This window comes from Cervus canadensis, chromosome 16 (genome assembly GCF_019320065.1).
Source record: "Cervus canadensis isolate Bull #8, Minnesota chromosome 16, ASM1932006v1, whole genome shotgun sequence".
Taxonomy (NCBI): domain Eukaryota; kingdom Metazoa; phylum Chordata; class Mammalia; order Artiodactyla; family Cervidae; genus Cervus; species Cervus canadensis.
The window spans coordinates 4,922,999-4,939,756 of NC_057401.1; the positions used below are offsets into that span (position 1 = coordinate 4,922,999).

Below are 16,758 nucleotides of genomic sequence, written 5' to 3' on the forward strand. Positions count from 1 at the left end.
TCGCCTCTGACTTGTTTTCCCAAAAGTGCGGCTGGGTTTGCTCAGTACCATCTGCACTGTCTCATCGGCCACCCCACCCGCCCATCTGTTTACAGGCTGTCAGACAGCTGGCTGGGTGAGGGGGACACTGTGTGACCACGGAATGCACAACGCCGGCCGCTGCCAACGCAAGGACCCTGGGGTCTTCACCTCGCTCGCCCCAGGATCTCAGATGAGAGACGGGCCCCATCCACTCAGAGCTGGGCCTGTGCTGACAACGACGACAGAAATAATACCAGTGCTGGAGGGTTTACCAGGTCCCAGGTGCTGAACAGACATCTCATCTCATCCTTGCAGCAGTCCTGCAGCGTGGATGGGAGAGGGGGAGCTCAGTTCCCCCTCGGGTATTAGCTTGTTCTTCCTGATGAGGAAACTGAGGCTCCACGAGGTCATGTTTGGGACTTCCCTGGTGGTCCAGTGGTTAAGACCTCGCCTTCCACTGCAGCGGGTGTGGGCTGGATCCCTGCTTGGGGAGATTGGATCCCACATGCCTCTCTGCCAAAAAAGCCAAAACATAAGACAGAAACAATATTGTAACAAATTCAATTAAGACTTTAAAAATGGGCCATGTCAAAAAAAAAAAATCTTTAATTAAAAAAGAAAAAAAAAGTCATGTAAGTTTGCCCCAAGGTCCACAGCGGAGTGACGGAGCCGGAAGTGAACCCCCGGAAGCACCCCATCCCCAAAGCAGGGAGGAGTCTCCTCCTCCTCCTGCTCACTTCCTGCCACAGGGCCCTCTGAGTCCTGAGCTACCTTCCCTGCCCTCACACCCGCAGCATGACCACAGGGCCCTGGTGGCCACTCCCAATGCCCCATCTGCTTTCCAGCCCCTCTCCCTTCAACCCCTTGGTTTTCCCCACCAGGGTCCCTGGGAGTATCTCAGAGGGACCAGCCCTGTTTCCATAAGGACGGTTTTCTCTTGCTGGCATTTCTGGTGGCTAGCACTGCAGAGCTGATGATGACACTTGATTCTAAAGATACCAGTTCCTTGTGAAAGATGCCAAGAATACAAAAGCACATAGAGTTAAACTGTCCTTCCCCTCTCGTATCTCCTCCACCCCTAGATTTCCCAGAGACAGCCACTGTGCTTGCTGTGTGTCCTCACATGTTTTTATGCCTATGAAAAGACAGAGGTAATTTACACAACAGGATCAAACTACACTCCATTTGCCTCCCTCTCCCCCAGTCCTCTCCTCTCTGTGCTTCTGTGCCCTGTTCTGTGTCTGGGAGGCTGCTGGGCAGTGCCCTGGCTCCTATGGGTGGGTTCGGGGTGGCTGGCCAGTGGAAGGCCCTGACAGCAGACGGAAAGACAGGATGAGAAGGAGGCTTAGGTATTTCCTCTCTTCTGCTCTCCTCCTGCGTCTGCTCTGCCCCTCTGTGGTTCTCAAAGTGGCTGGACTCCCTGAGGCCACCAGCTATGTTGGCCTTTCTTGAAAGCCCAGCTTTCTCTGGGCTCGGTAATTTTGGGCCTCTCCTTATTCCTTGAGGTCCAGACAGGGAAGTGACTTCCTGCTGACCCTGCCTCTTGGGCAGTTCACAACCTCTGCTGGTTCTCTTACCCTTGCCCAGGACCACACCTGTCCCCTTCGTGACATCACCTTCACGCTTTTGTGCCCTTTGCAACGTGCCCTCTGCTTGCGGATGGAGCCCTGTGACTCATGTGCCATCCGGGAACCTCTCTGCCCCTTGGCACTATATCGTGAGCAGCTTTTCAATATCTGTACTTACATATATATTCTTCTAAAAAATTATTTATCTGGTGCTCAGGCTCTTTGTTGTGGCATGCAGACTTCACTCTAGTTGTAGTCCGCGAGCTCCAGAGTGTGTGGCATGCTCGGTATTTGCAGCATGTGGCCTTAGCTGCCCGTTGGCATGTGGGATCTTAGTTCCCTGACCAGGGATCAAACCCAAGTCCCCTGCACTGGAAGGCAGATTCTCAACCACTCGACCACCAGGGAAGTCCCTACATATCTGTTCTTAAAGCATGCCTGGTGCCTCTTCCTGGGAAGATGATAATCTAGGTCTTGAGACCAAACATGAAGAGTGACCAGCTAGCGAGATGCATGTGTTGGTAAAGGCAGTGGCGGCGAGGCCTGTGGGGGACGTGAGTCAGTTGTCATGACACAGACCAGCAGGGCAGCCTGCCGACTGGCCCCTGTTATCCCCACAGACCGCAGTCAGTTTCCTCCACGTCCCACTGATGGATGCCTTGGCCTCATCCACAACTTCACTCCTCCAAACAAAGCTGCAACCTTCTGGTACCTACAGCTTGTGCCTTTGTCCTAACATAGTTGGCAAGGATTTCCCAGATGTGGGACTGTTGAAAACAGGTGAGAGTGGATTTAAAATTTGATAGGTTTAATTCATGATAATGAAGGAGCACCTCTTCCCAGGGAGGCCGTGCAAGATGAAGTCACAGCTTATTTGCCCTGTAGGGAACTGGAGGAAGGCTTGTCGGGGTAGGGCTTCATGAGAGCTGAGTCCCTCCAGCCTTCGTTAAACTAAAGCCCCGTCACACATTTCTCCTTTTATTTAAAGTGGTAGGACTTCCCTGTGGTCCAGTGGTTAAGGATCCACCTGCTCATGCAGGGGACATAGGTTCGATACCTGGTCATGCGGCGGGGCAGCTAACCTGTGCACCACACTGCTGAAGCCCCGGGGCATACAGCCTGTGTTTGGCAACAAGAGAAACTACTGCAATGAGGAGCCCATTCGCCGCAACTAGAGGGTGTCCCTGCTCTCCACAGCTAGAGAAAGCCCTCGCCCAGCAACCAAGGCCCAACACAGCCAAAAATAAATCAATAAAATTTTAAATATTTTTTAAAAATAAAATAAAGTGGCAATAATGTGATTGACCCACCACCACCTCCCCTACCTTCTGTGACCATCTTTCTTCCAAGGAACCTTGGAGCCAATAAAAGAATGTTACAATCAAATAGAGATTTTTTAAAAAATGAGATCTAAGAGAAAAGCCTGGAAGCAATTACTGCTTCAGCCTTTCTAGTGCCTCAGTTTGAGTTGATAGTTAAAGAGCACCTAGTTTGTGCTCGCTTTGAGCTGGTGCTGGGAAAACGTGAATGGATACAATGCAGGCTGTCCGTGCCCTGAGGAGTTTGCAGTCTGGGAAGAGGAGAGGGGGAGTTAAAACAGTGGTTTCCAGCTCTATTAGGGGACCTTCACCTCAGCATCATCTCAGAGCTTTTCAACAACACAGATCTCAGAGGCCCACCCTGGGGGTTTTCCTATCAGCAGGTCGAGGTGGGGTCCAGGACTCCTACGACGACTGATGTTCAGGGCAGGGTGTGAGTTGCGGCTATGGCATATCTTCATGGGCAAATGATGTGGTCACTTGTATGATGTAGAGAAGGCAGAGCTGCATGGCCCCAGGGCCAAACTTGGTATTTTGTGTGACCTAGAGTTTGGGCTTGTGCATTTCAAAAAATTAAATTAGTTTCCAGCTTCTAAAAATCAGGAGATCTCTCCTTAAAATCTGGATGTCAACTGTTTGAAAATTCTAACTTGGCTACTACACTTGGCCTCTTAGATGGGACATCTGTCCCCCCGTGTCATGGTCCCCAGCCCTCCCTAGGGCCTGTTTCTTAACGTCATCAATTGCTATCTTGTCATTCAGTTCAGTTCAGTCCAGTCGCTCAGTTGTGTCCAGCTCTTTGTGACCCCATGGACTGTAGCACACCAGGCCTCCCTGTCCATCACCAGCTCTTGGAGCTTGCTCAAACTCATGTCCATTGAGTCGGTGATGCCATCCAACCATCTCATCCTCTGTCATCCCCTTCTCCTCCCGCCTTCAATCTTTCCTAGCACTGGGGTCTTTTCCAATGAATCAGTTCTTCGCATCGGTGGCCAAAATATTGGAGTTTCAGCTTCAGCATCAGTCCTTCCAATGAACACCCAGGACTGATCTCCTTTAGGATGGACTGGTTGGATCTCCTTGTAGTCCAAGGGACTCTCAAGAGGCTTCTCCAACACCATAGTTCAAAGGCATCAGTTCTTTGGTGCTCAGCTTTCTTTATAGTCCAACTCTCACATCCATACATGACTACTGGAAGAACCATAGCTTTGACTAGACGGACCTTTGTTGGCAAAGTAATGTCTCTGCTTTTTAATATGCTGTCTAGGTTGGTCATAGCTTTTCTTCCAAGTAGCAAGCGTCTTTTAATTTCATGGCTGCAGTCACGATTTGCAGTGATTTTGGAGCCCCCCCCCCAAATAAAGCCTGTCACTGTTTCCATTGTTTCCCCATCTATTTGCCATGAAGTGATGCTGTCATTGGAGGAACACTACTCTTCTTCACATAGTAGAAATGAAGGAAAATGATATATTCTGTCTTCTTAGCTAAATCAAAAGTTGAAAGATATAAGACAGACTCAGATATCTATGTGTGTGTGTGTGTGTGTGTGTGTTTTACACTTGATCTTAGCCAAAAGGCTGAGAAGCAATGTGTGTGTGTTTTAAATGAGTGACAGCGTATTTCTTTATGAAACAGTGCAATAGAGCACATTAAATGTGTCAAAGTTATGTGAGCCCAACTCATTTTTCTCGTTGTTACTTCCAGCCTCATCCCTGTGCACCAAGGCCAAATTACCCTGGGTGGGGAAATGGAGGGCAAGACATGGACTCCACCAGTCCCTTTGGCCATTAACTCACTGTGTCACCTTGGGTAGTTTTTAATTCAGTGGTTGCTAACTGGGGGAATTTTGCTTTCCCTCCCAAGAGACAGTTGACGTCTTGAGGCATTATTTTGTTGTCACATTTGGAGACAGAATCTGCGGTCAACATATAGACAAAGCTCTAGGATGCTGCGAACGTCCTACAGTGTGCAAGCCCATCGCCCACAGGAGGCTGTTGTCCTGCCCAGATGCTGGCAGTGCTATAGATGAAGGAGTCCATCCTTTCTTGCTCTGGACATCTGTAATGCTACCCTATGAGAACAGTTATGACTCATTCTGGGGGTCAGACAAAGCCTCAAGGTAGACTCTTGAAGGGTGAGGGAGAGGGTGTTCCAGTCAGTGGGAGCCTTGAACAGAGGTAGGGGAAAGCGAGTCCAGAGTATGGTGATTGTCGAGTAATGGGGAACTACCTGGTTTGCCTGAGTGTCATGGGCCAGTAGAGAAAATCGTGCCCGGATAGTCGGGCACAGCTGTTCAGGGCAATGTTCTCAGCGCATCCGTGGGATGCAGATCCTGATGGCTGTCCATCAGGGTAATATTCCAGCTCTCTCTCCCTCCAGTACACGGTAGGATTATATTTTCTGCCCGGATGAAGTCAAGGCTGGCCATGTGACTTAAGTTAGCCATTGAAAAGTGAGCACAGGTGGTGAGTATTCCCTGTTGGGTGGAAGGAAGTATTAATGCTTCCTATCACTCTTTTCTTTCCTTCTGTCATATGACCCTCAGTGGTCAACACGGCAGCTGCTTCATCAGCCTGGAATCCTGAACCACAAGGAGTGGGGACCCTGCCAGCCTACAGTGGACAAGGGTAAGAAATAACCTTTATATTTTAAAGTTTGACTATTATTTGTTACTCCTGCAGAACGTTCCTATCCTGGCTAACTTAGATGGAAATCCTTGTGGGACCTGAGATGACAGGAGATGGTCTACAGAGATGGCATGAAATTGTGTTACATCCCTCAGTGAGAACACGCCTCCCTTTTTACCTCTTTGAATCGCACCAAGGAATAAGTCTCAGAGTGGGAACAGTGTCTCTAACACCTGTTCAATACATCCTATGCTCTCTTTTTAACAGAGGGCATGGATGCATGTTTCTATTTATAGCTGAAGTTTCTTAGTGTAATTTTAAAATCGAATTTAATTTGAGGGTTGCCTTCTATGTATGGCAAGGGATTATAGTTTTCCATTTATGGAACTGATATAAAACTTTTTTCAATGGTAAGTAAAGAGAGTAAATCACTTGAAAGGCATACAAAGCCAATAAAACACAGGTGGCACACATTTATGGCTGAAATTATAAGGATGGTTTACAGATGATTGAAGTTGAGAGAGAAGAGCTCACAGTATGTGGTGAGATGTCTTGCAGAGGTGAGAGGGGTCTGTGAAGGCAAAGGTGGTAACCCGTAGCAACAGATAGGACACTGATGGTAACATTTCCGGGCATTTTGCCTAACAACGACGTGAAAGCAGCTGTCACAGAATTCAGGGGGCCTCTGTACCACCCAGGGCCTGGTGCACAGTGGCTGCCCAGCCACCATTTGGTGAATGAGTGACGAGTAAGTATTCTTAACTGGGTGGGCTGAGAGTGTTGGGAAGGCCTTCAATCTGCTCAGCAAGCAGCAGAGCTTCTGGGGGCCGCAGCAGAGTGCTAAACTAGCCCTGTAAGCAGGACAGTGTGGATCCTTGGGCCTGGGGTTGGTGGGCGGGAGGAGGAGCCACAGAGGCCGTGGACCAGGAGGGAAGGTGGAGGCGAAAGGGGTGGAATCTCAGTGGTGTGTATGTGGGGCGGGGGGGTTGGGAAGGACTACAGAGAACAGACCTTTCCCCTCTGAGTTTGTTAGTGCCTTCTGCCTGCTCCCCCCAGCACAATAGATGAGTTCCACACATGCATGGACATAGCTCAGCTCCAGCTCTGCAAAAGAGAAGAGGGGATTGCAGAAATGCGGGAGAAGCTGAGGCTTTCTGAGCCCTGGAACCGTTAGGTACGAGGTACTTCTGCTATTATGCCAGGAATTGATGAAGCTGCCCTCTGGGTTACAGGTGAGTGAGTGAGTGACGGTGACTCGTACCTGAGGATGGGACATCTAGAGACACTGTGCTGCCATGAACAGTGAGTAGCATCTCTAATTTCCCAAAGGGGCTGTAACAGCATTCCATCCTCTGCACTCTTCTACAACGTGACTGGACGCTGTTCCTACAGAAGAGGTGTTATCTGTGTCGCCTCCCCTTATGTATGTGTGGGATTGTGGTGGCTCTGATCAGCAGAATAGGGCAAAGAGTCCTATGTAGCTTCTGAGGCTACATCCTAAAGGGTCGTGTTCTTCCTTGTTGTCTGGGATGCTTGTGCTTTGACCCTATGTTACTATGTAAAGGGTAGGACCACTCTGAAGCTGCCGCGTGTGAGAAAGCCAAGCCCCATGGAGTGGCCCCATGAAGGCGTTCTGGTCTGGAGGCTTAGTCTTCAAGTTAACCCAGTCCAGACATTTTGGCAATTTTATTCCCCAGCTGCAAGCCACCTCTGGGCCTTGTATCTTCCCAGCTGAGATCCCAGGACTCAAGGAGCTAACCCTGAAGTGTTGTTGTTCAGTCGTTTAGTTGTGTCCAACTCTGTGACCTCATGGACTGCAGTACGACAGGCTTCCCTGTCCCTCACCATCTCCTGGAGTTTGCTCAAACTCATGTCCGTTGACTCGATGCTATTCAACCATCTCATCCTCTAGTGCCCCCTTCTCCTCCTGCCTTCAATCTTGCCCAGCATCGGGGTCTTTTTCAATGAGTCAGCTCTTCACATCAGGTGGTCAAAGTATTGGAGCTTTGAGCTTCTCCATCAGTCCTTCCAATTAATATTTAGGGTTGATTTCCCTTAGGCTGGTTTGATCTCCTTGCAGTCCAAGGGACTCTCAAGAGTCTTCTTCAACACCACAATTCAAAAAGCATCAATTCTTCGATGCTCAGCCTTTTTTATGGTCCAACTCTCACATCCATACATGACTACTGGAAAAACCATAGCTTTGACTATACGGACTTTTGTTGGCAAAGTGATGTCTCTGCTTTTTAATATGCTGTCATAGTTTTTCTTCCAAGGAACAAGAGTCTATTAATTTCATGACTGCCATCACTGTCTGCAGTGATTTTGGAGCCCAAGAAAATAAAGTCTGTCACTGTTTCCACTTTTTCCCCATCTATTTGCCATGAAGTGATGGAGATAGATGCCATGATGATGCTCTCGTTGAATTCCTGACAAGGGAATACAGGAGCATAATCAAATGGCTGTTTCAATTTGCTAAATATTGGGGTAGCTGCTGACTGAAACACTGACTGAATGCTCCTCATCTCTGAACCCTCAGCTCACAGAATAGGCTTGGGCAACACAGGCTTAGTTGAGTGAGTGAGTGAGGGCACAGTTTAAAAAAATAAGCATATGCCTTTAGAGCTCTGCTCAAGAATAGATTTCTCTTCATCATTCAACTGTGTGTTCATACAAAAAGCAGGATACCGAGGCTTTAATAGCAGAACCAGGAAACAGCACTTTTCCCAAAGAGAATCTGATGTTACTTGCTGTCTGACAAATTAGCTTCTCTGGATGGTTGGCAACTTTGGTAGGAATGGGGAGCACAGTGGCCAGTGCAAGGAGGGAAAGGGAGGCATATGCAGAACTGAAGTGGGCGGGAGAGGCATTTTACTGGATCAATTGTGTCACTTCCCACCAAAGCAAGCGAAAGCCCACACTGCATCTTTTAGAGGCACGCCATTGACCAAAGTGCATCAGAAAGTGCTCTAACTCATTCTAGCCCCACATCCCCACCCAGCTGTTGGGGAAGAATTTGCTCCTAGTGCAGTCCACATTCATTTAAGTCTCTGTCCTAGATGAAGGCAGTATGTTGGCCTAGACTTTTTCAAATGCTGTTCAGTGGGGTTCCTTTGATTTGCCCCCAAGTTCCTGTGCAATTGCCATTAAAAATTCATAACTGTGAGAGAGGATTTATAAGGAGCCAGGAGTTTGTCTACCTGGACAACATTGGTAGGCAGTGTCCAGCTGAGGCCGTCATCTCCTGGCTGAGAAGGCGTCACGTTGCATTCAGAGGCAGGAGGCCAGCTCCTTTCAACAGAGGGCCACGCCTCTGATTTAATAGCAGAATCATTGCATCGTGGGGTCTCACTGCCCTTGAAGGTTTCCCTGACATGTGACCTAAGAGATGCCAGGAACACTTGCTGACTACAGCCTGGCAGGGATCGCTGAAGGAGGCAAAATTGTGTGGTGGGGAGGGGATTGCTCTGTGAGAATTCCACATGGCAAGTCAACTGAGAAAGCCCTCTGTCAACCAGAGCCTTGGAAAAAGAGTCCAGTTCAGCTACTCCCTTTTACTAAAAGGGTGGTAAGTTGTGAGTTTCTCAAAGCGGAGAAGTAGGCAGCTAGCTCCTTTCACATAACCTGAACCCTCAGTCTCAAGATGTGGTTAATGCTGAAAAGTGTCTCAGCTGGGGCCCCCAGAGGCAAGTTGTGATTCTGCAGCCTAGCTCTATTGGATGTTGGGTCACAGAGATCCCCAACCCCATGGACCACTATTGGTCCATGGCCTGTTAGGAACCTCTGCTCACAACAGGAGGTAAGTGGAGGGTGAGCAAGTGAAGCTTCACCTGCATTTGCAGCTGCTCCCCATTACTTGCATTACCACCTGGGTTACACCTCCTGGTAAATCAGCAGCAGCATTAGAGTCTCATAAGAGCACAAACCTTAACCCTAAAGTCAAGGTGGAATATTCTGAGATCGCCACAAAATAGAAATAAAATGCACAATCGATGTAATGCACTTGAATCATCCTGAAACCATTCCCCGCTCCCCCAGTCCCTGGAAAAATTGTCTTTCATGAAACCCGTCCCTGGTGCCAAAAGAGTTGGGGACTGCTGCTATACCATACCAAAAAAAAAAAAAAAAATACCATAAAGTCAATAGATAAAAAGTGCAAGGGAATTTTAAAAAATATACATATATAAATATTTGTTGGCATAATTTGTTTTATAAGGAGGTAATACAAGTTCCTTTGAAGAGGAGACAGAAATCATTAAGTTGTATACAAGAAGATGGAGAAAACTATATTAGAGGAATTCCTCTTGGAAAAAATTGTGTGTGTCAAGGAAAGGAATTCTCTGATAAGCCTCTTTGGTTGTGGAGTGAGACTCCAGAGGCCAGGCTCCAGGAAAAGTAGATGATCTTTAACCTGCCTGCTAAGGAGGGCGGATCCTGTTAACTGATCTGGCTGGGGCAGACATGTTTGAGAGCAGAGCTGCATTTCTGGACCCAACAGAAAGGAGACAGAGCCTTTGCAGGAGAGTTTAGAAGAGGACTGTTATCAGGGGCAGCAGGAAAGACAGGCCCTTGAGGGGGCAGACATGTCCAATGAGGAATGGAGGAAGTGTGTTGTGAGGGGTGAGGGGTACCCTCCCTTCTGCATTACCCCTTTGGGAAATCTGGTTGGATTCTTTGTGGAGAATGGATGAGTGGTGAGAGCCTGGGTTTCCTGGGTTCCAAACAAAATCTTGGGTTGAAGGGGATTTTGAGAGGTCATCGAGCCCATTCCCACCCAAAGGAGAAGCCCCTTCCCTGACAGCCCTCCTCCCCCACACCCCACGGGAGGCATGAGCAGTCTGGTTCAGCCATGTGCAGGACAGTGAGCTCACTTCTTCAGGAGGCAGACAGGGCCAGTGAGGAGCTGCCTGTTTTGGGTTTGCTGTCCTTGTTTGATTCAGAGGAATAGCAAATAAGCAAGTGACTACATTTTGTGGTGGGGAGGGATGGGCATAACCGTAAAGTCACAATAGCTCCTGGGAAGAGCATTCCTACTGGTGCCAAGTACTTCCCTTACATTGTCTTACTGGAGCCTTACGGGAAAGTCATTTATTTTGTTTTGAGATGAAGAAATTGAGATCCTGCAAGCCCAGCTGGTCTACCTGAAGTCACACAGCTTCATCAAGGAGAAGCGAGAATTTGAGCAAGGTGTCTCTGAGCTTTTCACCAAATCTCTGTTTCTTCCCTGTTGATCTTACTGGGAAGTCACCCTTCTACAACACTTGTGAGAAGACACTTGTTTTGCAAAGTGATGGACTCCACCTCAGTCTGATGATGGTCTCTGTGTCTCAAGAGGAGCAGAGAGAACTTCCAAGGGGATCAAATCATTTGCAAAGGAAACTTGGAGAACAAATAGGCTCGGAGAAACTTAGAAAAGAATGGGAATTATTTCACTTGGAGAAGGCTGGTTATATAATGGGTCTTCAGGTTTATGAAAGACTCTTAGAGACAGTGGCTACCAGCTGTTCTTCATCACTCTGGGCCAGAGAGGAGGAAATAGGCTTAAGCAGCAGCCTGAGGGTGTCTATATGGAAGAATTTCCTGCCCCTCAATGGGTCAGTGAAGGAAAAAAAAAGAGAGAGCAGGCCTTTTTTCTGAGGACACCAAAGTGTCCTCAGAATGGGACAGAGAACAGAGTCATCTTGGTTTGGAGAACAGAGTCATCTTGGTTTGTGTGGGCTTTTTAGAAGCCAATATCTGCTTTGCTGATCAGGTTCACTGGGTGTGTATCTCAAGATTTTGTCTCTAGTAGCACTCAGGGTCAGAGAGCTTTATTGTGGGATCCCTTGAGGATTTCTCTGATGTAGCCTCAGTGGAGCTATGCCCCCATTATTGCCAGGACCCCTTAATAATGACTAATCTTGCCAAGCTCCAGGGCATTATGCATAAGTGTGTGCCAGGGCTCTGAGCCACTGGTTCTGACCCTGGCAGTTTCCTGGTCCCTAGAGCTGGGGTTCAGAGCATCTCATGGGATTCTGGGGAGGGGGAATGAAATCGTCTTTGTGTAGGTCTAGCAGAGAACCTGGCATATAGTTGGTACTCAACCAATGATAGTCTCATACATGTACACCTGAAACTAACCCAACATTGTAAGTCAGCTATACCCCGATATAAAATAAAAGTTAAATTTAAATGGCAACCCACTCCAGTATTCTTGCCTGGAGAATCCCAGAGATGGGGGAGCCTGATGGCTGCTGTCTATGGGGTCGCACAGAGTTGGACACAACTGAAGCGACTTAGCAGTAGCAGTAAGCAAAAAAAAAAAAAAAAAAAGATTGCCTTGTGCTCCCACTACCCAAGTTTTAGAGCTTATGTGAAGTCTAAATACACTCTGCTTTTTAACAGTAAAATTATTTGATTTTGAGTTGATGAGTTTTGCAAGATCCCTCTGTTGGACCTGGTCAAAGATTCAGGGACACAACTTAAATTCTTGGTGTGGGGATTTGGTGATAGAGCTCATATTTACCCTCACCACAACCCTCATAACATTATTGATCTTGGATTTCTGCTCTTAGCCCAGATCTTTCCAGACCAAAATGCCTAGGGTCCATTAGAGGCCGCCCTTGCCTGACTCTCCAGCCAGTGTGGCTCAGTCCCTTCCAGGTCTCCAGTCTTCTTTAGATACAGAAACAAAGAGGCTTCAGATTATTTTAGATCAGGCTGGGTTCCAACCCCAGCTCACTCACTGACTTGATCTGTGGCCTTGGACAAGACATGCTATCCTCCCAGACCTCAGTTTCCTCATCTGTAAACTTGAAATGAAAATCCTGCATCCTATTGCGTGGATGGAATCAAATAGGGTATGCAAAGCACCTGGCCCAAGGTTTTGTACGCAACTGCCAAATGAACATTGAGATTAGGGTCATGATTCAATGATTATTTCAATGATTGTTTCTAACTCTTGGCCATATGCTAATCTCTCAGGAGCACTTCTTGGGTTCATCAGACTCTGGAGCTTTACCAGACAACCTGAATTGGCATATACAGGGACCCTCTTTTCTCCTCTCTCCAAGTCCCTTCTCTGCTCACACAGAAGGAATACCCTGTCTTTGGCAGAAGGGCTAGGAAGGGAGCTTCTGTAACCTCCTCTGTGACCTTAGTTTCCCTGGATCTGTTAATCTGATTGGCCAGAGCAGTTGCCAGGAGACTGGGGTCACTGATGACTTACTAGGCACGTGTTCAGCTGGGCCTCTGGCTGGTGCCTTCAGATTTCCACATAGCCTTTCCAGCATGCCAGCCTTGGAGGGCAGGGTGATGGTGGTGGTTATCAGATGCTTACTTAGCTGTTAATCAAGCATGGTTTCTCAGTTTTGGCACTACTGACATTTTGGGTGGGATCCGTTGCATGCATCATAGGATGTTGAACAGCATCCCTGGATTATACCCATTAGATTTTGGGGAGTTAGCGCTCCCTACTTTAGCTGTGACAGCCAAAACTGTCTCGAGACATCCAGACACTTCCAGGCATCCCCCCCTCAGCTGGGGGGAAGAGGGGAAGGGAAATTCACTCCAGGCTGAAAGCCACTGAATGAAGGTGAGGCATCGACCCAGATTTCGGTAACGAGACTGTATCAGAGGTTTGGATCCTGAGTCTGTGAGTGCGTGTGCGGGCGGGCTTTGCTGTGTCCGACCCTTTTGACCCGTAGCCCACCAAGTGTAGCCCACCAAGCTCCTCTGTCCATGGAATTTTTCAGGCAAGAATACTTGTGTGGGTTGCCATTTCCTTCTCCTGGGCATCTTCCTCACCCAGGGATGGAACCTGGGTCTCCTGCACAGGCAGTCAAATTCTTTGCCTCTGAGCCACCAAGGACTCAAAGGCTGAGAAATTTTATTCCCACTAACCCTTAAAGTCTTCAGTGGTGCTCTAGTTGGCCAAGTGAGAGAACTTCTTCAGTTTTTTCATAAAGAGAGAGAAATAGAGCAAGAAATCAAGCAACATGGAGAAAGGCCAAAAGGGGAAACTGAGGCAGGGGCCAGTAGCAAGTGACTTCCATGAAATTCCCAAGAGCGCTGGGTGTGCAGGAGCAGTGGGGCTGGCAGGGCCGGGCAGGGCTGCCCTGGGCCTGGGTAAATATGCTCTTTGGGATGGAAGGGCTGGCAGGTAAATATTAGTGACCATCTACCTCCACAACAGCTCCTGGAGTGACTGAAGTGTGGGGGAGGACACACCGTCCCTTGTACTGAAACCACATATTTGTCTCCCTCTGTCTCCCTATCCAGCCAGTCACCGCACACTGCCCTGTCCCGTCCTCCCCTGCCCAGACCCTCTGCCCCGGGTCATCCACCGGTGCCAACCAATCTAGTCTGCTCCAGGTCCTCCGCGCCGGTGCTGGAACCCAGGCGCATGGAGACAGAGGGCAAAGGAAATGAAACTCCCCAGCACTGAGCCATTGCAAATAATCCCTGCCTTTTCAAAGGCCGCCTTCGCCTGGTGCCAAGGCAAGAACTGTCTGTCTCGCCACCTTTCAGTTCTTGTTAAAAAGCAGAAGGCATGTCAGGGCCGGGCCGGGCCACGGCACAGAGAGGACTTTCTTTGCAGTGCTGGACGAGACTCAGTGCTTTAGTGAAAGCTCTTATTAGCCCCAGCTGGCGTCCCATTTTCCTGAGCTGGAATAAAAAATTGCCTCGGTCATCCTTTCCCAGGCTAATTTCAAAAGCATAATTACCATCATCATAATTGATTGCTATTTATTTTGGTCATTAATAGTCATACACCCCCTTGCTCCATGTGGATTAAACGGTCCGAGAATATTTATGGCACGTGGCAGCTGTATTCCTTTTTCTTCATTCCGCACATCCCCTCTCCCGTCCCTTTTCATGGTAACCCCTTGACTTCATGACACCCAGGGAATCCTTCTCAGGCTTTCGTGTTCAAACGCCTAAGCCATGGTGACTGACGAGAGCTGGGATGAAAGACGAAGGGTTCAAAAAAGACACGGAGAGAGTGCTATCTTGGATAAAATTAAAGGGCAAGAAGTGGGCATAGCCTCCAAGCTTGTATTGGAAGTGGGAGGCTAGAGAGGGAGTGGAAGGGAGATGAACAATTACGAGATTATTGTTTCTTCTCTCTTTTGAAGGAGGCAGTTACCAAGCCTCTGTGGGCAGTTGGTTTGGGAAGAGAATTGGTATTTTCTGCCTTCAAGACAGAGAGGTTGAGAGCTGCCTGCATGTGACCACAGAAGGATCCTAATGTCTCCCCAAACATTCAGACCATGAACATAGGCTCCCATGTTGCCAAACTCTTAAGACTACCTCAAATGAAAGTCCCAGAGGAGGTAAGTTTAACTCACACCTACTCTTGAGTTGGGGCCATTTTACTTCCATGTTGTCCTACCTGCTGTTAGGTAGTTAGAGCTCCTGAAAGGCTCTAGAGATTTAAAAAAAAAAAAAAGACCAAAAAAGCAGGCTTAAAAGCCTTAAATTCCCCCAAAGGGATTGCTCAGACATTTCCTGCCTCCAGCTGAGCAGACATGCTGGGTCCAGGTGGGGATCTGACTCAGGCTAAGGCACAGGTAATACCCATGTCCAGCCATCCTGCTCCTTGATGAGTAGAATGACGGACACTATGCTCAAATCATACATCAGAGCCTTTTTGTAAAACCAATAACCTTACAAGTCAGTGCCTCCTTGATGTTGGAAGTTGTAGGAACCATTCACTGACAAGTCTTCCTCTACCACCTGGATGAAACTAGCCCATGGTGGGAGAGATTCAGTCAATACTCAGAGAGAAGTCCATTTCAGAGATGCAGAGAGAGTCCTGGTAGCATTTGAGACCCTGCTTCCAGTTATCCCTGAAACCTGGACAAGGGACCCTGAGAGGAGCTATACGAGTGGAACCCTGCACAACTCCAGGAAGTGCCTTGTGATAGAGGCCCCTGGGGTTGTGCAGTGTGCAGCTTGCACAACCGTCCATGGCGACCCATCAGGCAGCATTGCTGCCCTTTCTTCACTTTTCTTGGAGATACTCCAAGGCGCTGTTATTAAACTTCTCTTTTTGCCAAATCCATTTGGAATTGGATTTGTGCCACTTAAGCCAAATGAGATCTAAATGATCATAATTGTCTACAACCACAAAGGAAAAAAATAGATGTAATCTCCCCTGTCCAACCCAGCTTATTCTCGATAGCAGGAGAGAAGTACCTCTCCTTCTTAGCTGTGAACTCTCAATTTGCTGGGCCTTCAGGGAAGCAGAGAAGGAGAAAAGAAGAATAGAAGCAAAGCAGCACCCCTACCCCAGGAGCAGTCCTGGGGTGCCAGGCCTTGCAGAGTGGCCGGGCATGCAGGAGGCGCCTGAATGCAAACAATTTCCGGAAGGTCTCTGGTCTGGCTGCATGGCAACAGCTGCGCAGTGGGTGTCAGTGTCAACGCAGACTCAACATTTTCCGGGGAAGTGGGGCTGAGACAATGCTGTGCTCCGGCCAGACAGGGCTCCGGAGGGGTGGGGGATGTGGAGGGAAAAGGAAGGTTGCCAGGCAGAATAGCTGCACGTCCAGCCTGGGGGAAAGAGAATGAGGAAGAGTCTTGAAGAGGCTTTCAATTCAGAATTCCCGCATTCCATCCCTTTCAGCTCTTGAGTCTCTCCAGTCAAATATGTAGACACTTAATTTCAGGAATGAACAATAATTAAAGGATTTTTTTTTTTAAGGGAGCAGGGTAAGAGGAACACTGGCAGATTTCTCACTAAGAAGGCCGAAAGAAGAGAATTCAAAAAATCCGAAGGAATGTAAATAAGTGTTCTACAAAGAGACATGGGTGGTGCCGTGGGATTAGCATGGATTTTGAAATCAGCCTGATTTGGGTTCATGTCCTGACTCTGTGAAACTGTAAAAAGCCACCCCAATTCTGGAAGCGTCACTTTCCTCATTAAAATAGGCATAATAGTACCTAATGTGTATGGGTGTATGATCAGACACAAGAAATAAGTATTCATTAGGACCGCAGAGCTAGTGTCTCCCAGGAAGATAGTGCAGCGCCAGAATGTGAGCTGTTGGGTTTTGTTCAGTTGTTACTTTTTTCCCCTTACTCCATTTCTGACACATGCTAGGATTGTGTATGCATCTTTTCTAATACAATTCAGTTCTCTGCTTTCATCCTCAGACCAGACATTTTTGGAAATACATAACATAGTCCACTTGATCATAGAGGAACTCAGACTCATAGGCCTTCCAGGATGCTTGCCGCCAC

At 48.1% G+C, this 16,758-nt stretch overlaps 1 protein-coding gene across 14 annotated transcripts in view; it reads left to right on the forward strand.

The window, feature by feature from the left end:
* Positions 1-16,758, forward strand: part of LOC122454432 — a 286,245-nt gene that overhangs the window by 241,988 nt on the left and 27,499 nt on the right. For 13 of the 14 annotated variants that reach the window (XR_006273394.1, XR_006273399.1, XR_006273389.1 and 10 more), the window contains 2 exons: positions 5,454-5,535; positions 6,768-6,837. Coding sequence is in view for 1 of the 14 variants with exons in the window: in XM_043488920.1 (XP_043344855.1) it covers positions 5,454-5,535; positions 6,768-6,771 (86 nt within the window). In the remaining 13 variants the exon portion in view is untranslated. Of the gene's footprint in view, positions 1-5,453; positions 5,536-6,767; positions 6,838-14,651; positions 15,990-16,758 lie in introns of those variants that run through there. The other variant, XR_006273387.1, reaches the window with a different exon arrangement.